The sequence below is a fragment of the Petaurus breviceps genome, unplaced genomic scaffold, assembly GCF_028583685.1.
Source record: "Petaurus breviceps papuanus isolate PSGF00001 unplaced genomic scaffold, PetGlider_PUasm1.0 76, whole genome shotgun sequence".
Classification (NCBI taxonomy): Eukaryota; Metazoa; Chordata; class Mammalia; order Diprotodontia; family Petauridae; genus Petaurus; species Petaurus breviceps.
In genome coordinates, this window is record NW_027186473.1 from 1,876,782 (window position 1) to 1,898,242 (window position 21,461).

The 21,461-nt window shown below is 39.2% G+C and overlaps 1 protein-coding gene and 1 pseudogene across 2 annotated transcripts in view; both read left to right on the forward strand.

Annotated features, from left to right (window-relative positions):
- The first annotated feature begins 512 nt into the window (after positions 1–512).
- On the forward strand, positions 513–2,620 carry LOC138174964 (cell division control protein 42 homolog pseudogene; annotated as a pseudogene).
- An 8,822-nt stretch (positions 2,621–11,442) lies between these two features.
- SLC30A9 (solute carrier family 30 member 9) overlaps positions 11,443–21,461 on the forward strand; it is a 76,949-nt gene continuing 66,930 nt past the window's right edge. The window contains exons 1-2 of one of the 2 annotated variants that reach the window (XM_069105155.1): positions 11,443–11,758; positions 17,838–18,020. In XM_069105155.1, coding sequence (XP_068961256.1) covers positions 11,647–11,758; positions 17,838–18,020 — 295 coding nt within the window. In that variant the 5' untranslated portion in view covers positions 11,443–11,646. The remainder of the gene's footprint in view (positions 11,759–17,837; positions 18,021–21,461) is intronic. The other variant, XM_069105154.1, reaches the window with a different exon arrangement.

Genomic DNA, 21,461 nt, shown 5'->3' on the forward strand with positions numbered 1-21,461 from the left:
CCAATGAAATCACAGGTCCACACTCTATCCCCATCCTCTTATTCCTAGTGTTGCCTGGCATTGTTCTAGGTGCCATGAATACAAAGATAAAAGTCATAGTCTTTGCCTTCAAGAAGATTCCATTCTGCTGTCAGGGAGGGAGGATGGCAGAGAGCATGTACATTGGTAAATACATGTGAATTATATGCAAAGAATTTGGGATATATTATGAACCTATGAATCTGATGTTGAATATTATATATAAATCTCCACTTCTAGGACATTTGGGGACGGGGCAAACTACCTACTTGGCCAACCCTACCCCATAAATATTCCCCATTGGACAATGTAGAGGGGTTTCTGTAGGAATTCAAGGAGACTTTTGACATTTCTCTTAGAGTATCAAGTCTTCTGGCCCCAGTAAGGGAAAAATGACAATCCTAGGTGATAAGTCATGACCTGACATGGAATACCCTTGCTCAGTTCTTTTTTTTTTATTATCAGTTTTTGATCAGTTTTTTTTTTAAAGAATTTATCTGGGCAGTGCTGCCAACGCCCCGGCGGAGAAGCTGAGATTGCATTGATTTGAAATACTGAAAGTGGATACAAAAAGGCTTCAGCAATGCAGACTATTAAGTGTGTTGTTGTGGGTGATGGTGCTGTTGGTAAGACATGTCTTCTGATTTCATATACCACAAACAAATTTCCATCTGAATATGTACCAACGGTATTTGACAACTATGCAGTCACGGTTATGATTGGTGGAGAGCCATATACTCTTGGACTGTTTGATACTGCAGGACAGGAAGATTATGACAGATTACGACCCCTCAGTTATCCACAGACAGATGTGTTTCTTGTCTGTTTTTCAGTGGTATCCCCATCCTCATTTGAAAATGTGAAAGAAAAGTGGGTACCAGAGATTACTCACCACTGTCCAAAGACTCCTTTCTTGCTTGTTGGGACCCAAATTGATCTCAGAGATGACCCTTCTACTATTGAGAAACTTGCCAAGAACAAACAGAAGCCCATCACTCCAGAGACTGCTGAAAAGCTGGCCCGAGACCTGAAGGCTGTCAAATACGTGGAGTGTTCTGCGCTCACACAGAAAGACCTAAAGAATGTATTTGACGAGGCGATACTGGCTGCCCTGGAGCCACCGGAACCGAAGAAGAGCCGCAGGTGTGTTCTGCTATGAACATCCCTCCAGAGCTCCCTCTGCAAAGCTGGTGTCGGCATCATACTAAAAGCAATGTTAAATCAAACTAAAGAGAAATTAAAATTCGTTTTTGCAATAATGACAAATGCCCAGCACCCACCCCCACACTCTAGTGTGAGACATTGGCCTATTTGCAGGCACCCAGTTTCTTTCCCAACTCGGTTTAAATGCTAGTTAATTTTGGGTAATTATGTATTGTCAGAAAACTGATCAGTACTAGTTTTTTATTTTTGTTTACTGTTTCTAATTTTTTTTTTTTTTGGTTTAAAAAGCAAGGCATGCTTGTGATGACTCTGTAACAGACTAATTCTAGGCTCAAAATTTTTGAAGCTGCTCCCTGGTGCCAACTTGGCAAGTAATCTGGGACTTCTTAGTTTTTTTTCTGTTTTTTTTTTTGGGGGGAGGGGTATTGTGGTTTTTTTGGGGGGGTGTTTTTTTTTTATAACCTATTAGCCAGTGGATTTTTTTTTTTTGAAGGGGGTGGTTTGGAGGGGAGGGAAGAGGTTGTATTCTACTTCCCAGATCTGGTTCAGGAAACAGATATTCCCCTCCTGGTGCTCTTTAGGAAGGAGTATAAGGAATGCTCCCCCCTCAGTAACTTGTACTCCTTTTTGAAAGTTGCCTTTTTGTTCCCCACTCTGAGTAGGTCCAGTGTTTAATGAAACCATCCCAAGTGGGGTGAAGCATGTATTGCCCCTTCTCCCTCCCTCTATTATGGGTTGCACTGTATTTTTGACTATGATATTGAGGAGATAAGCCAGTTGCTGCTTTTGAAGTTAAGGTTCAAACTTTATTCATTAATAAGTGAAGAAAAGCCTGTACCTTTGGAACCACACCAGATGGGTTTAGATTAGAATTTTTAAAAGAAAATGTTATTTTGTTTTCCTGCCACTCCTGGTCTAATCTACTGAGCCAAGATGTGCAGTTTATTATGGTTCATGGAACACAGCTGATGAACCTGGTGTGTTGAAAAGAAAGGTTAACAGGAGTGGTGCTGGCAGATGAAGGTTTACAAAATGATTCTGATCATTTTCAAGAGAGCTTGGGATGGACAGCCAACTTCATTAAGAAGCTTGGTGGGAGGGAGACATGATACCATAGGGACCAGTTGGGGAATCCCCTTTATGTGTGTTTTGCATATGAGAAACCCCAGAGCCAGAGGATGGGGCTCCTAATGTAATAAAAATAATGGGAAGAAGTCTTTTTGAAGACTCCAGTGTTAATAGGGGTTTTATCAGAAAACTATTGGTTTGCAGTTTCCAATTTTTTAAAATATTAGGGACTCTCATTCATCTTCCCCAAATCCTAATTCTTGTAGATTCGTTAGTGTTGAACCAATGCTTTTCTCATGTCTCAATTCTTTGTATATGCATTCTTTTCAGATGTATTAAACAGAAAAAAATACCTTCACAAAAAAAAGAATTTATCTGGACATATCTGGATGAATTATTCTTATTATCTTCTTATAATCTCTCTACTAGCAGACCATCTCAGAAACTGGTAGAAGGAGGAGGTCCCTTCCCTATCACTCAAGCAATGAGTCCAGGGACCTACTAGCTGGTACTATCCTCTTGATTTCATTATTTCCCCCATGTACCACTCATATATGCTATATTGGGCTCATCTGGTTACCTTCCAAAACACGAAATTGCAAAATCTTTAAGTTAGAAAGTATCTGGCTGGATGTGAGGCATCAAAATCCTAAAAGACTCAAACTTTAGAGAATCAGGTTGAGGCAGAGAAATGGTCACTCAGTGACCCATCCTCCATTCTGGCTTCTTTGTGTCTTATAAGTTTCTTTGAATTTAAATTCTTTGATCAGTTCCTCAGTTTTTGTAGCATCTTAGTTATCCACAGACATCCTGGTGAACAAGCAGGCCTGGATATTAATTTGTGTTTGCCCCTTCTGCCAACTTGGACCCCCCTTCTCTGCTCCAGGGGAAAACTGCCTTTTTTCTGGGGTCTTCATTATCTAACCACTGGCATGGGAAAGATAGGACATTAGACCTTTTCAAGGATGTTAAAGTATGAAGCATACAAATTTATTTCAGTGCAGGTTATTTCAGGTTGGTAATTACTACTAATTAACCTGGTCCTGTTCCTACTTTTCCCTTTTGTCCCTACTTGCACAGATATTCAAAGCACAAAAGTGAGAGATATGTCACAAAATTCTTCCTCTCCACTAAAAGTAATGGTGAATTGAGGAGCTATCAAAATAGAATATGGGAATAAAGGGGTCAACATAAAAATATTTGATGGAAGCCAATGGGAAGCGGTTTAAGCATGGAAATTTTTACAATGATTCATAGAATGGGGATATTTTAGAGCGGACATGATGTATAGGTTTCTGGAATGTTGGAAACCTTCAGGTAGGCTGGAATTGTGAAGGATTAACAATTGAGAAAAGGAAGAAGAAAGGGTGAAAGAGGGAAAAGAATAAGTAATATATCAGAGCCATTTTGAGGTATAACACCTTCAGGTGGGATTCTGGTATGATCCTTCTCTGTGTCCTTGAATAATTTGTGCCCAGATAAAATCCACTGGAAGAGTAGAAGATATTTAGAGTCTTGGGCTCCACCTGGAAGGGGCCAGAGGGTGAGAGGTCCTTGACATGTCTCCAGATCTTCATGTGTCAGGAGAGAACTTCTGACACAAGGGTGCACACATATATTCAATGGATTAGACTAGTCTTTTCTCTATAGAAGGCATGGTAGACTTGACTAGAAACCATACTGATAAGTCAACAAACATGTCTTCTTCAAGAAGACTTCTTTGGTTTCCTTTTAGGCATATAAAAAGCCTAGAAAGGGGGAAAAACAGAAGAAAAGCTTACTTTTCTAAAATAAGAATGTTAAAGGAGTTGTTAGTCCCAGTATAGGAGAAAGTAGGTCCTATGAGCTAGAATAAAATGGGCGCATATGTTCACCCATCACTAGGAGGCAAGAAGTAGAATCCTTAGAAGTCGCCACGTTATTTTAGCTTTTACCGAAATCTAAGTCATATTAAAAATATGAAAATATTAAAAATCTTGAAAATCAGATGTTAATAAATTTTTTTTAAAAAAGAATATGCGAATGTATACCTGTATTATTCCACTGGTATAGGGAACTCCCATCAGTGCAGATCAGCAAACATTTTCCAGTTTATATTCTTGAGTTCCCTCCTGGCATTGAGAGATTAAGTGTTTTACTAGAGGCACACAACCAGTATGTGTCCAAAGTCAAACTCGAACCACCATATATGTATGTATATACCTTTTGCTGCCAAACCACAGATGGATTTTCTGATAAGTCAGTTTCTAGGTAATCTGCCATATTTATCTTTTGAACAGAACCATCATTTTCTTAAAGCTACAGTCAGGAAGAAACTAAAGATAGCTTAGTTTAGCCAGGAGAGTCCTTAAAAGTTGGAAGCCTGTAATAAAGGTGTTGTGTGTGGTAATATCTGACATCTCACCTCTCTCTACTTCTATTTCCATCTCATTTAACTTAATCATTCCCTATGTTCATTCATCTATTTGTAACGCTTAAATTATCATGAAATAAGGACATGTTAGCATGTCACTTCTGTATAAAACAATATTAAAAAATGACAAAATTTTCTCCTTTCTTTTATGTGTTTCTTCCAAAGGTTTTTTTTTTTTTAGAGTAACAGTGTAAAGTAACTGGGATCATAGCTTCACTCAGAGTTCTTAATGTTCAAGTTCACTGATGTAGCAAGACAGAGAGTCCAATGGTCTTGAGCCTTGACTGAAACAATTTTCTCTCAGCTCTTACCGATTTCCTCTGGGATCAGTCAGCTGTTAAATGTCTCCCAAATGGAGTCCATGTGAGGTTTTCAATTGTACCTCTATTCTATTCTATCTAGTTAAGAGCATACACAGGAAGTAACAGAACCATGAACCTCAACTGAACTGGTAGTGACCCGATTGTTGGGAGGGTGGAGATTTATTGGCTGGCTCCTAATATTTTCAGGTGCTAGTCCATTTAATCCCAGCTGTAGCTGCTGGGTGGTCTTCTGTGTCCAAATATGGTGCAGAAAAGTCCCAAAATAACAGAAGGTAGTTGCATAAAATATTTCTTTTTCCTATGTGATCTTAACACTTTTTAAAAAAAGGAAACCATTGCTTCCTAATTTTTCTGTTTTGTCAAATATGAGCTTTTCCAAAACAAAACACCTGGGTTTTGCTATTCTAAAGCACTAGCCCAAATCTTTTTCTCAAAATGGAAATTCTCAAAAATTCCAAGGTCAGATGGAAAATCCCTGAAGCCATTCTGTGCAGTAGCCTAGAAGTGGAAGATGAATGAATGAAAAAGCATTTATTAAGTGTTTACTATGTGCCAGGCACTGTAACACACCTGGGATACAAATAAAGAAAATAAAGCAGTACCTGCATTTAAGGAGATTGCATTCTAATGGGAGAAGACAACTTGATGGTGATGGGAACATTTAAACATGCTGGCATGATAAGGCAAAAGCGCCCTTAGCAGAACCTAGGGTCTGCAGGGTGATCAGAGAGCAGCTGCTGGCATAGTTTAGACATGGCTGGGAAGTGATGAAATGTTACGTACGAGGAATTGTACAAGAAAGCCAGTTTTGCTGTATTGTAGAGCATGTAAAGGAGGAGTAGTGTATGAGTATCCTGGAAAGACAGGTTGGATACAGATTGTGAAGGGCTTTAAATGCTAGAGAAGGGAGTTTTTATATCTTATTCTGTGGGCAATAGGAAGTAAATGAAGCTTCATAAATAGTGAAGTGATTTGGTCAGAATTGTGCTGTAGAAATATCAATTTAGCAACCCTGTAGAGGGTAGATGGAGAGGGGAGAGACTGAAAGCAGGGAGACTAATTAGGTAATTAACGATGGAGTTCTATGTGGTAAGGGATTCAAGTCTAGAGGTGTTGAGGCGCTGAACTAAGGTGGTAGCTGTGTAAGTTGACAAAAAATGTGGCAAAGCATTCAAGAGATGTTGTTGTGGAATTTGAACCAGTAGGGTCTGGCAATTGATGACACATTGGGGGCTAATGGAGAGGGAAGAGTTAAAGATGCTTACACTCCACCAAGTTGTATTTTTATGAAGCATTTGTATGTGAGGTATCCCAAAAGTTTAAAACTACATAAAACATGCCTTATAGTCTGCTGTATCAGATTTGAATTCTGGGTGATTGCTGCACTAAAACTTTTGGGACACCTTATATATTAGTAAAAATCTGATATAACATCTTATATGGCATATGGTCATCCTGCCCCTGCAACACATCTTAAAATTCAGTTCCATCATAGTAATTTTTCTAATTTGTCAAGATTCTTGGATGTATGTGAAACATTGTTAACGATGGGAGTTCTATGGATCACTGTCAGGTAGGACTCTACACTGTGGCCCTAAACAGACTCATTATTTGGTAATGAGTTTAAATTTTGTTATTTTTCAGTAATATTCTGTATTTACAGATGTTAAAACGACAGACTATGGTTGTTAATAAAAAGATAGGCTGATCAGTAGTAAGTGAAATTAAATGTATATATAAAGTTAGTGGGGGGTGGGACGGGGAGGGAAGGGAACAGTTAAAAGAGAGTTGGTTCCTCCAGAGTATAAGCAGCCAGACTTCTGACTCCTCTGGATGTGCTTGGATCATCCTAATTAATTTTTAGGAAGGCTTCCAGCTGTACTTTGTCATTGCTTACAGATGGTGTAAAATGTAGCATACTACCATTTGTACACTTCAGAGAAGACACTCCTTTCAGCTGGAGGATGGCAACCTTATTCTCAAGGCCTTTCTTTGGAATGTTCTACTTTTGTTTCCTTTTTTGATGTAAATTTCTATATTTTCCCCTTTGAATAGGATTTTTGCTTATTTGCAAGCTTTATTCAGGCATTCCCTCCTCCCCCCAATCATAGAAATTTAAAAATTTTCTCATAAGTACAAGGTTGGGATTCTGACTTCTAGGACAAGGACTGGACTTTTGATTTCACTGGTGTAGGGAACTCCTAGGTGAAAAAATTCCCTCTAGCAATGAAGGTCAACATTTTCTCAGCAACTAATAGTATTGGAGAGATGCTTAGGGCACTGAGAAGTTAAGTGATTTGCACAGGGTTACACTTTTGTTGTTAGGTCATTTCAGTCATGTCCAACTCTTTGTGACCCCATTTGGGGTTTTCTTTGCAAAGATACTGGAGTAGTTTGCCATTTCCTCTCCAGTTCATTTTACATATGAGGAAACTGAGGCAAACAGGGGTAAGTGATCTGTCTAGGGTCATACAGAGAGTATGTGTCTGATTTGAATTTAAATTCAAGTGTTCCTGACCCAGGCCCAGTGCTCTATTCACTGCCCCTCCTAGCTGTCCTATAGGGTCACACAACTCCTATTAATCAGAGATTGGACTTGCACCCTGGTCCTTCTGGCTTCAAGGTCAGCCTCTATTTACTTTCTATTATTATTCTATTGCTCAAGGACAACAGAATTACTACTATCTCAATCTAATTCCTCAGGAAGGGAGTGACAACCTGGAATTTCTTAGGGCTGATACTAATTCTTCTCTTTTTTGCCTGGTATCATAGGGAAGTTTGAGTATGTATACATATGTACTATTGTATAGTGTATCAAAAATAGGCAAAGGGTGAACAGGCCTTCAATGTGAGTGAACTTTATTATTGTAGAAACTACTCTGGGCAAGATTCCCATCTTAAGAATCCCATTAACTATACTAGCTCAAAAGATACAAAACAGCAGGAAACTCAAGGGGAACAATATTGTCACCCCGCTATAGGTGTCTAGTGATACATAATGGCTAAAATGTTGGACAGACAACTAGGAACACCTGGATTCACATTCTGTGCTTGACACTTCCTGTGTGACCTTGGGTAATGCACTTAAACTTTCTGGGATTCAATTTTTTCATTTGTAAAATGAGGGGGTTGGATTTGACTGTAAGGTCTTTTCTGGTTCTAAGTCCATGACCCTCTCATCCTATGACAAAGCCTACCTTCTTCCTCCTTACATCTGAATCCTATCCTCCCCATCTCCTCTTCTTCATTATCCAACCTGATGCAAATAAAAATGCCTTGTTCAGTTTAGTGCCAAAATGCAATGATTCAGCTTTGATAAAGAAACAGAAAGAAAAACTAAGGATGAAAAACTAAGTTTATTGGCTTTATTATCCACAAATTAAGGCTAAAGGTATAGGATTGTTAAATGTCAGTTAACTTTACTCAGTTCCACAGACTATGCACCCTATTTTTTTGGGGGGGGGGAATGTGTCACTGTTAGCAAGAGGGTCCTAGTGATAGAATACGTAGCTAGACCATGGCAAAACCATAACCATGACAATAAAAATCACAAAGCAGGCAACCAATTGGCAACTGACCAGTAAGGCAGCTGCCTACCATTACCATCTCATAGGACTTAGAGATGGAAGAGACCTTACAGTTAATCAGGCTAAATGTCCTCCTTCATAGATGAGGAAACCTGAGAAGTGAAGTAATTTTCCTATGTTCACAGAGGTAGTAAGTAGCAGAACCGGGATACCTTATTATGGATAGCTTATTATGAATGGGTAAAGGTGTTGAATTCTTGTGATGCCTACCATAGAATTTATTGTTCTGCAAATACTATAGATTTAAGTCTTCTTTCAAAAAGATTGTGAAGTCAGTAAGTTGCCTTACTGGACATATGTCCTTAAGGAATTCAGACAGAAAGGCTCTATATATGCCAAAATATTCATAACAATTTTGTGGGGGAAGCAAAAAAAAAAGAAAAGAAAAAAATAGTGGGTGCCTATTAATTGACTGAACAAACTGTGACATATGAATATTACGAAATATTTTTATGCTGTAAGAAATAATCAAATATGAAGAATTTGGGAAAAAATGTATGAACAGATGTATAACAAAGGACCAGGAGAAAAAAAATATATACCATAACAACCATAACATAAAGGAAAACAACATTAAATGGATTCTGGTGTGTTCAGAAAACAGATAAGCAATAGAGCACCAACCCTGGAGTCAGGAGGACCTGAGTTCAAATTTGGCCTCAGACACAACACAAAAACTAGCCTGTGACCTTGGGCAAGTCACTTAACCCCAATTGCCCTCCAAAAAGCAAAAAAAAAAAAAATTATGGGGGGCTAGGTGGCGCAGTGAGTAAAGTGCCGGCCCAGAGTCAGGACCCAACTTCAGTTCAGGCCTCAGACACTTAACACCCACACAAAAAAAACTAGCCTTGTAACCTTGGGCAAGTTACTTGACCCCAATTGCCCTCCAAAAGGCAAAAACAGACAAACAAACAAACAAACAGACAGACAAGCAGAAATGAGATCAGGAACTACTAGCTTTGTGACCCTGGGTAAGTCACTTAACCCTGTTTGCCTCGGTTTCCTTCTCTGCAAAATGAGCTGGAGAAGTAAATGGCAAACCACTCCAGTATCTTTTCCAAGAAAACCCTAAGAGGGGTCATGAAGAGTCTGACAGGACTGAAAACAACTAAACAAAAATGGACTGGGTACTGGGCTATGCTCAGAACATACAAAGAAAGGAAAAGACATTTCTGCTTCACCATCCTGCTGCTGGTCATGGGACAAAGAACTATAAAAAGACCTAGACTGGAAAAAGTGGAGATTACAGAGGGAAAACGCTAGAATTAAGGCGATGAGGAAAGGCTTTTTATAGAAAGTACGATTTTACTTGGGACTTGAAAAGGAAGCCAGGGAACCCAGGAGGTGGCATTCTGGAGGGAAAGCATTCCAGGCTTGGGGTACAACCAGTGACTATCTGGTCTAGATATTAGGTCAATCAAAAGATGGAAGAGGAAGATCCTGTTCTCCATTCCTCTTCATTTTGAAATGTAGTTATCAAAATACTAAGGAAACAAGTAAACTCCCCTGCTTCAGGGTCTAGATCAGGGGTGGGGAATCTTCGGCCTCTAGCCACGTGTGGCCCTCTAGGTCCTAAAGTGCAGTCCTTTGACTGAATCCAAATTTCACAGAATAAATCCCCTTAATAAAAGATTTGTTCTGTAAAACTTGGACTCAGTCAAAAGACCACACTCAAGGACCTAGAAGGCCACCTGTGTCCTCAAATTTCCCCACTCCTGATCTAGACTCTGAAGCAGGGGAGTTCACTTGTTCCCCTAGTATTTTGATAACTGCATTTCCATATACTTGGTTTCTTTGAATCTTGTGTGTTTCATGATCTGTTTGGCATCTAAAGCCCTTCATAACCTAGCCCCTTGCTATCTTTCCAGTCTCCATACACCTTACTCCCCAACATGTACTCTATGGTTCAGTGACACTGGCTGTTTCAAGAACAAGGTGCTTCATCTCTCAGCTCTGGGCATTTTCTCTGGCTGTCACCCGAGCTCGTATTGGGGTTTCATGGTGTGTTGTGTCCCACCGTCTCAAAAGAATTTAGACTCAGACAACCTCTAATCGTAGTAGAGGCATTTATTGAGGAGTGGCCCTCCTCAGAAGTGGAACCCGCAACTTAGGCAAACACACACACACACAAATTTTTAGTGTAATGATGTTGATTACACAACAGAAATTAAGAATATTAAAAGGGCAGGAGGGGTTTGTTAAGGGATTAAGGAATAGGGGAGGGGTCCTTTTTATGGTTGGGTGGTCTTGCTGCTTTCTGATTGGCTAAGTATTATGGTCCAGGCTGGTCAAAAGGATAGTCAGGAACTGTGGCCCGGTCTTGGGCTAAAGGGATGACTGTGGTCGAGGAGTAGGAGGACACACCTGTTCAAGTATGTGAACTAGCTGAGGGGCAGTGGCTGTATTGAGTCTGGGGGGCTAAGGTGTGCTTAAAGCTATTCTGTGTGGTTAGGACTTGTGCACTGGTCAGTGAGGCCCTTAAGGAAGTTAGACTGCTGGGGGGCCGGGCAGCTTTATTGAGATCCCCACACCTGGAAAGCTTTTCCTCCTCCGCTCCAGCTACTTTAAACCCAACTAAACACCCACCCGCTACAGGGAGCCTTCCCCAACGCCTCTTAATTCTAGTGCCTTCTCCCTGTTCTTTACAGAATCATAAGTGTATTAAAAACATCCTGAGAACAAGGGCTGGAAGCTTCTCCACACTACTTCGACATAAAAAGGGTTCGGGAGCCCGGTTTCTGAGCCGCCCCAAGGTGAAAGCCAAGTCCGGTAAACAACACCCTCGACCCCGCCCCTGTCAATTTAGAGACCAGAGGCCAGGGAGGCGGGGAGCACGTGCATCACGCAACACGCACGTCTTCCGTCACTTCCTTTGCCGGCTCCCGGCCCTCAAGTATGCTTCCGGGTTGAGAAGGTCGCCTGTGGCGACGCTGGCGTCCCTCTCCGCAGGTGCTCGTTCTATGGAGCCAGTAGGTTCCAGCAGCGGTAGCGGTAGCCGTGGCGGCGGCGGCGGCGGCAGCGGCGGCGCGAAGGCAGGAGGCAGAGCCCGCGTTGGGGCCTTTGCCTCGGCAGGATGCTACCTGGTTTGGCCGCCGTCCTTGCTCACAGACGCGGCTGGTCCTCTCTGTCCCGGCTCCCCCTAAGGTGCAGGGCGGCACCTAGCCGCCCTTGCGGCCCCGCCCAGGGTGAGTGGCCCGGCCCGGCTGGGCCCTGCTTGGAGAGATGGGCGCGGGCGCCGCTTCCCCCCATAATCATCCCTTCCTGCCCCCTGGGCCGTGGGGTCTCGGCTGCGCCCTCTTTCCACTCCCTCAGCCCAGACCTGCCTACCCCGGCGCTCCATCAGGGTCTGCGGGCCGGGCCCTGGGATTTGTTCCAAGGAAGGCCCCCCGGGGGCCACCTCGTGGGAAGGCGCGGGTTCTGCGTGCGGGTCGTGCTGTCCACGCCATAATAGAGTCGCGCGTCACAAACCACTTACCATGCCCGGCGATGCTCGGCCCGGGCCCCTCCAGGCCGTTCGATCTCCGCAGCCGGGCCATCCATGGCCAGCACATTTTGGCCTCCCTTTAGAAGTGTGCCTCTGCATTTAATAAAAAAAAAGTGACCCCCACCCCATTCTCATCCCCGAACCTTTGGAAAATTAATTTAAATTAGAATTGACTCACCAATCTGTAACACTGTTATAAAATCTTTAAAAACAAACAAAAAGCTGACAAAGACTTGTCTGGAGGTCAACCCAGCAGTGGCAGATCCGCTAACTTAACGAGTTAAGTCGAGGTAGTAGACTTTATTTTACTTCTTTACACACTGTCTTTAAATTCAGATTTATCCGAAGATTCACGTAGTTGTTTGGAAGCAGGACTCACTCTCCTCTTATCTGGAAGCATAGCTTCGCATTACGAGACAGTTTATAGTTTGACTCTGAGAACTGAGAAAAAACAAAGATGGGAGGGGATAGAATTCATTATTCATTTATTTTGGCAGGTGACCATTGGCGTGGAGATGACACATTTGCTGTAGTGCTTTGAAAATTTATATTGGAAAGTTCTTGGGTGATGGAGGAGTCAGGTAGTAGATGACAGGATGTGTATCTTGAATTAGGCTTATACTGTAATCACAAGCCATAGTCCTCAGGCTGTGCATTTTAAACTCTAGAATAAATTTAGCTTCTTTGTATTGAAGATAATGAAAATACCGTTTCAGTGGTTTAAAGCAAAAAAAAAAAACCTACTGCACTGCGCTATCCTACTTTTGATACTGTTTGGAAATTAGATGTTTTCTGAGTTTCCTTCCTACTGGCACTATATTTCCTGTTTTTACTATTGGTAAAGTGAGAATGGAGTGGTACTAGATTTGAGAGCCCCTACCTAGTTTACTACTGAATTTTTACAGAGCAAGCATTATCAGTTTAATGTATTTCTATTTTAACTGTAGAAACGATTATATTTGATTTAGTGCAAATAAGTTTTAAAGGTTTTGGAAAGGAGTTGAATTCTGGTCTAAGTTTTCTTAGGTATCCTTTATGGATCTCAGCATATCTCTAAATTATCTGAGCTTCAGTTCATCTATTTATTTGTAAAATATCCAAGCCTGTCAATATTACTTTATAGCTCTTGACGTAGTGTTAGATGATAAGGAAGATAATAAAATAAGCATATGTGTATAATGTATGTATATACATGCACACAAACATACAAAATATATTTGGTAGTATCAACTTTTAAAGTCACTAAACATTTATGAACACTAGTTATAAATGAAATATCAAAGTGTTAAAAGGCAACTAAATAAACTTTTAAAAAATTAACTTTAAAAACCTCAGGAGTTTAATTTTTTTTTTGTAAAGCAGTCGGGGTTAAGTAACTTGCCCAAGGTTACACGGCCAGGTGTTTCTGGGTGGGTGCTAAGTGTCTGAGCCCAGGATTCAATCCCAGGTCATCCTAACACTGGAGCTGGTACTCTGTGCCGATAGCGCTGTGCTACCTGGCCACCCCAAGAGTTTAATTTTTTATGCTTATGTGAGATTAAGAAGAATGGTTAAGCTTGTGGAAGAAAAGTGATTTAATAAAGTCTAAATCCTGGCAGGGAACTTGAAGTTTGGTGAAAACTTTTAAAATGTATTGTAATGCTGAGTGTGCATTTGGGGTGCTTATTAAAATAATATGTATAATATCAAAGTATTATCATTTGCTAGTATGAGGTATAAGATTAATGCAAAAATATATACATAATTTAAAAAATAGAAATTGGGTATTAATATTTTATTGTCATCTTGGTTCATTTGATGTTTTATTATCCCTTCAGATTAACATTGGATGTTTTGTTAACATACATAAAATTTTTATGTTCTTGTATAGGCCCACATTCTACTTAAAATATTTCTCAAGTACCCATTGGAGAGAATAAAAGAAAATTTTATACAATTTTATAGGATTATTTTGATACCTACTCACAAGATTCCAAATTTTTATGATAGAATTTCATGTACTTACAACTTTTCTTTCTTTATTTCTTTATTTTTGCTTTTTGGAGGGCATTTGGGGTTAAGTGACTTGCCCAAAGTCACATGGCTAGTTTTTGTGTTAAGTGTCTGAGGTCACATTTGAACTCAGGACCTCCTGACTCCAGGGCTGGTGCTTTCTTCGCTGCACCACCTAGCCGCCCCCAAACTTCCAACTTTTAATGATTTGTGCTAATGCGGGAGGAGGGAATTGCTTTAGCCAGTTCAAATATATTTGGAATTGATATTTATTTTTAAAACGATCTAGCCGATATTTGAATATTATCAAGTCTGTTTTTTGAGAAAACACTTAAGTTGAAATGATAAAAGTACAGTGAAGACCTGCCTCAGGAAGCAGTGAGACTTAACTGTTTCAATGTAATTAGTTTTTCTTGCAATCTTTATTTTGTGCATTTAAAAACTTTACTCTGAGAAGGGACCTTAGCCTTTACTACTCTGGCAAATGGGTCCATGATACAGAAAAAGGTTAAGAACCTCTGGCTTGAGGATATTGGCTGGGGTTTGGGTGTACTGGCTGAGCTTCAGGCTCTGTAGAGGAGTTTAAAAGCAAAGAGGGTGGTGATATTGGACTATATCACTTAATTTTGGTTATGTTAAAACATGGAAGTGATAAGCAATTGAATTAACTGTAGTTTACTTCATGTTAGTAATTTACTTTAACACCTAATTATATAGTGATTAGGAGTTTTCTGCTATGTAGGACAAACTACTGGATAATTAATTTCTTGAGAAAGTAAAACCAAGATACCTTCTATATTTCTGTGGACCTGGAAGCACTTAGAAAAACAAAAAAGCAAACCAAACCCTAAAATTACACTGTAGATTAGTTTCTGGTGGAAGGATAAGCGTGTCCTGATTACCTGATAATGTCTGAACAGTCAGTGTTTTATGCTGGAATCTGAGAAGCAAAGTAGAAAGGGTAAGAGAAAAGACATAGAAGAAAAAGGAAGAGAGGCAGTGTTGATAGCAGCAAATAGGGTTTAGCCACAGATACCCTTAATAGTGGAGGACAGTGATAGAACATCCTGGAATCTGAATCTAGGGGGTAGAAAGAGCTGAAATGGCCATCTCTACTCTCTGATTCCTGCTGAGAGTTTACAAAAAGCCCAGGAGCCGTGGGACAACTATGACATTGTGTATGAATGAGGCAGGCAAAGAAAGTGGTTTAACAAAGAGCAAATTTTTTTGCTGGGCAGTTATAGAGTTCAAAAGGAAGTAGAGTGTTATTTGTCTGCCACTGTTACCTTATTAATGGGATCTGTAGATGACTCTATTATTATTATTATTATTATTATTATTTTAAAGCAGTTGGGGTTAAGTAACTTGCCCAAGGTTACACGGCCATTTTTTGTGTGGGTGTCAAGTATCTGAGGCTGGAACCGATCCTGGGTCCTCCCGACTCTGGGGCCGGTGCTCTTACTGCGCCACCTAGCCGCCCCATAAATCAATGTATTATTCAAAATATGAAATGTTACAGAAGAAAGCAATTGAAAAAAGTTCATGCATCTTTGTGTAGTATATAACACTTTTAATCTTGGCATTAAAGATGTCATTTTAAATTTTGTTTGTGCCTGGAATTCTTTTCAAATCCTTAGTAGGGACAACTTAAAAAAAATTGTGGCCTGGTCATTTCTGTCATTTTCCAAAGAAGAGGAATTTAGAGGTGTTTAGGTCCTCTTCAAAATACCCTAGCACAGATTCTTGGAATGGTGAGAGGGATATTTTTCCTTTCATAGCTCATGAATCAACAATGTGACCATGTGATTATGAACAAGAAGAGTAAGTACAGGCTGAACTGTCTGCTCTCTCTTCCTTTAGAATGTAAGTTTCTAAAGCTCAGGTACTGTCATTTTTTTTCTTCCTATATTTCCAACAACCAGGTATTAAGTAGGTGCTTAGTAAATGCTTGTTGAATTAAGTTGATAGGGAATTTTCCATAATCATTGGGTTGCTGTAAATACTATAGATAATTTTTTTGAAAGGTGCTAAGCTGACAGGAAAGTAATAGTAGTAGTGAAGAAGTTGATCCTTTGAGATCAAGGAAACTACCTATAAAGTTGAAGCTTCAGTCAGTAATTTGCCAGAATGTTATGGTTTACTCTAAAGAAATTATACTTCATCCCTGCGAGCAGGGGCCAGATGACTAAAAGGCAAATTGATATCAAGTGCTCTTTAGAAAATTGTTTTTGGGTTAATTAATAAGCATTTGTTTTTCTATGCTCTACCCCAATTTAAAAAAAAGAAAAAACCCTTATAACAAATTGACCATGTCCAAAAATGTTTGTCTCATTCAATGTGTTTTTATTTAGTCTGTTACCTTTTTGTTAGAAGGTAGTTCCTGTCAGGAGAAGCATTCCTCGTCATCATCTAGTGATTCTTTAAATAAAGCAAGTTAGAAAGCATTGCTATGGTAACCATTCAGCCCAGTGTCCTATACCTTACACATCTATAGCTATATTCAATAGTATGTCATAATCTGATGTTTATGATGATCGAATCATTAAAGAAAATTAAATTCATTACATTCTGTTTATGAAGGTAGATAAGTACATTTTAGAAAGCTTTCCACAAAATTGTTTTTTAAAGCACTGGCATTTAGTGTCAAATCTCACTTATTTGGAAAACTCAACTTTAATGACTTTATTCCCAGAGAGTTATAGAGTAAGTGAAGTTTTTAGTATTTCTAGAGCAGTGACGTTGAGTGATTTCTATATAGTAGACATTGGTAGAGAGGGAATCCTGAGGGAGGTAGTCCCAAGTGTACATAATAATAAAAATGGAGAGATGGGACTCATCATAAAGATGGAATTTCAACTGTTTAAGATGGAAGAAGGTTAAATGAGAAGAACATGACCAGCTTGTTTTTTTCTGAGCATCAAAAGATGGGCAAGAATATTTAGTCTTTAAGAGTAATAGGGACCATGAAGAGACATAGTATTGACCTGGACTAGTCTAAATGCCTTATTCTTGTAGTATATGTATTTTGCTTTTTGGAAGGGGAAGGTAGGGCAATTGGGGTTAAGTGACTTGTCCAAGGACACACAGCTAGTTTTGTGTTAAATGTCTGAGGCTAGATTTGAACTTAAGTCCTCTTGACTCCAGGGTGGGTGCTGTCTTCACTGCACCACCTCACCACGCCCTGTAGTGTAATTTAAAGACTGCCAGAACTGTAGGCAGAATTGGAAGAAGAGTTCTTCCTTGGTCTCTGCCACTTATCTTCCTTCAGTGCCCTCAAGTGAGCCATGCTTCGTATTTAAGTCTCAACTTCTGCCAACTGAAACTTGAATCCTAACTGTGTTGATTTAATCTGCTAACTAAAGCAAATACATAAATAATTGAAATTAACTTTCCTGAAAGATCTTTGGTTCTCCAAAGAAGAGCTCCTCTTCAATTGATGGAATTTGAGGGGGTGCTGTTTTTGACCCGGGTGTCTTCTGGTGTTTTTTGCTTTCTGTTCTGTATCTTTTCTTCTATGTTTCCAAGTAGTCTACCTAAGATAGAGTAAAACATGGCAGTAATTTATGAGTAAAATGCTCACACAACCAAGTCCTTAATTTTGTAAGTGACTTTGTACCCCTTGGAACTCATTATATACAAAGATCAGCATGCTCATCTGTGAATGTGATGGGAAATTTTCTTTGTCTTTATGTGCTATAATTTTGTATAAAGTTCTTGTATCCTTAAATATAAATACAACTTGTTATTCTGGTCCCCTAAAGTTTTATTTAAAATTAATTTCTTTTTAGGATGGCAGAGCTTAGTGACACTTGGAAGTTTCTCAAGCATTTTACCCGGCAGCCATCTACACATTTACTCACCGAGTCAAGTAAGAACTTACTCTACAGATACTCAGAAAGAAGGACTGGAAATGCAAAATGTTCAGTTACCATCAACTTCAGTAAAACATGTTTCTACTCCTGTTGAAACAGGTACATATTTTCTTCTTTTTTTTTTTTCCTAATTCTGAAGGGATGATTTGAGAAACTGAATAATTCTTAGCTTTTTTGTGGTGGAATTGGTAACTTGCTTTATAAAAATATAGATAATACAATTTGAAATCTGTTTTATTATGCATGTAGGATCTAGTGTTAAGCCACTTCCAATGTTACTTTAAAAAGTAAAAAATATGAATGGTAGCAAGTTTTTTTTGTGTACAATTAAAATGACCATTGGAATAGTATCTGGTAGGATTAGACAATTGGTAATGAAAGCTAACTTTTCATAACTATTCTTTAATGTAAGTTTACTTGAATTAGAAGTATTCTTTCCTTTAATATTGTTTCTGTTTTGAGAGAATGTCTGTGTTACATGAATGGTTGACTATTAAGACTGAGCATATATGGAATTTATATACTGATAGTCTAAGAGATAATTTCTCTTGAAATTTTGCTGACAGCTAAGCTCTCATTCTACCCTAATTCCCAAGAAACTAATCTCCTAGTTTGATAGGGTAGAGGTAGATTTGTTTTTGCCAGGGTTGGCCCTCAAGGAGGGTTTCTGTTATGGGGAAAGGAGAGACCTAATATCATAAAACATTTTAGAACTCCAGGAGACCTTAGTACAACTCCTTCTTTTTGTGGATGAATAGATCCTGGTTCTGAGAAGTTTGGTGGTTTTCTGAAGATTATACAGCCAGGGTGAGCGACCCTAAATCAATGTCTCTTGATTCCCGTGCATTGCATTCTGGTACCTTAGGATGACCAGAGAGCATTCACAAGTTGGATGGTAGGGTGGAAAGAGTGTTGGACTGGGACTTTATTGAGATTCATGCCAAGGCTGCATGATTACTTTGGGATTTTTTAGAGGGATTTTTCATAAGGTAAAGTTTGGACTAGATGATCTTTCTGATACTTTCCAATGTCAAGATTCTATGATTCTGGAGCTCAGAAGGCTAATATTCCAGCTATCATGTAATTACAGTGTGACTCTATGGGTTGGGTTACTTCACTTATCTGGGCTTCAGTTTCCTTCTCTGTAAAATGAAGCAGTTGGATGAGATGATTTCTCTTAAAAATATTTATATCTATATCTGTTTATCTACACACATATGTGTATATATGTATACACACATACACGCACATTTATCCAGTCCAAAAAATCCATCTCTCTCTTTCTTTACTCTCTTTCCTCAGTTAAGAATGAAAGAAAAACAGACCTCTGTTACAGACATACATATGTACATATGTTACAGACATACGTACGAGCAAAACAAATTTCCACATTGTACATGTACAAAAATACATCTTATTCTGTACTCTGAACCTTTTACCTCTGTTAGGAAGGTGGGCAGCATATTTTATGATTAATCCTTTAGAACCCTGTCTATTCATTCTGCTGATCAGAGTCCCTGGTTCTTTCAAAATTGAGGTGGGACAGTGGCTAAAATACTGAGCCTGGAGTGAGGACAAATAGAGTTTAAATCCTAATTCTAATACTAATTGTGTGATCCTGAGTAAGTCACTTAATCTCTCTTTGTCTCAATTTCTTCAGTGGGGATAATAATAACATATGTCTTCATGGTTGTTGTGAGGACCAAATGAGATAACATATGAAAAATTATTAATGTAGTGCCAGGCACATAGTAGGTACTATTATATTGTTGTCATTGTACAACTTGTTCTCCTTGTTCTTTTGCTTATTTGTGTCAGTTCATACACATTTTTCCCAGTTTTCACAGAAACTACCCCTTTCGTCATTTCTTATAGCACAATAGTATTCTATCATATTTATGTAACATAACCTGTTCAGTTATCCCCCAATTTATGGACACCTCCTCAGATTCTTATTCTTTGCCACCTCAAAAAGACATATAGATTTTGTTTTGCTTTGGAATAATTTATATATATTTTTTTTTACCAAGCACTGTGTGTATTTTTCTGTTCTTCGGTTACTTCATATGAGAGTGAGCTTGTGAACTTCAAGTGTCAGCTGCTTCCCTCTCGTCTCCTTGTTTATGTAGTTATCTATTTGTGCAGCCTGATTATGTTAGTTTTCCTTATTCTTCCTTTCCCTTCCTCCCTCCCCCACAGTGTATTACTTTTTTCCTCCTTTCCATTCTTTTCTTAAGATCAAGACATAACAGATTCATTCCCAAGCCTTGTCTAATTAGACTTCATGCTATGATTCCTGGTGATGATAAGGTTCATAGGGGACATATATATCATCTTCCCATATTTGAATGTAAGCAGTTTATTCCTTTTTAGTCCCTTATAACTATTCATGTTTACCATTTTATATTTCTCTTAACTCCTGTGTTTGAACATCAGAGTTTCTGTACAACTCTGATTTTCATCAATAATGTTTGGAAATCCTCTATTTCATTAAAGATTTATTTTTTTTCCTGTTGTAAAGCCATGCATGAGCAGCTTTCCAGAGGACTGTTGCTGTGAACAGCTTTCATGGTTCTGATTACATAGTATAGTGGACTCTCCATTTATCCAATAACAAATCAGAGCAAAACATTCATAGAAAATCAAAGTACAGCATTCAAAATGTTACAACTCAACAACTTGTCACTAAAATGGCCACATAGTTTTCACCAAAGTGGTCACATAGTTTTATACAAAGTATATAAATTTAGTCAATCACAAAATCCATAATTCAATCACAAAGCAGAAAAATCAAAGTTCTCCACCTTTAGGTCACAGTAAATCATAATATTCTCAGTCATTACACAGTATCCAAGTAAAGTCTTCTTTCAGCTTGACTCAAGGCTGGCTCTTAGCTTCCATGGTTCCTCTTCCATGGTCCCAGCTCCAGCTGTCACCTGGGTTCAAAGGCAGACAGCTCCCAGTTCCTTGTCTACTTCTTTGTCCAGTTCCTGTTCCATATTGAAGTTCACAATGTCCAGTCCACCTCAAGTCCTTCCCAGTTCCTGTTTCTGGGAAGACAAAGCTCAACAGAGCCACAATAATATACATGCACATTGCTGACACCATCATCAATTCATTATCTGCCTATGTAATCAGCTCAGACCTACCAACAAGGTCTGAGAACTCAATACAAATCATCAACATAGAAATCAAACACAGACCCACAAACAAGGTCCAAGAGGTCAGCACAAATCATCAGTAAAGTCCCAGGACCTCCGACACCCTCCTCCAGGAGTTCTGTAAATATACAACAAGAAAATCCTCTTTCAGGGCTTCTGTACAAAGTATCACAACCAAACATCAGCACAGATAGAGCAGACAAACAGAGTGCTGGGATACCACAAGTTTTCTCCTTGACTCTGCCACCACAAGAGCCCTCTTCTCAATTCTGCTGTCTGTAGCCTGGGCCTCTCCTTATATATGGTCATTAGCTCTTCCCCTTCCTGTTACAGGACTTCATGAGTTCTAGGGTTCACAAGTTGTGGGGTTCACACATTC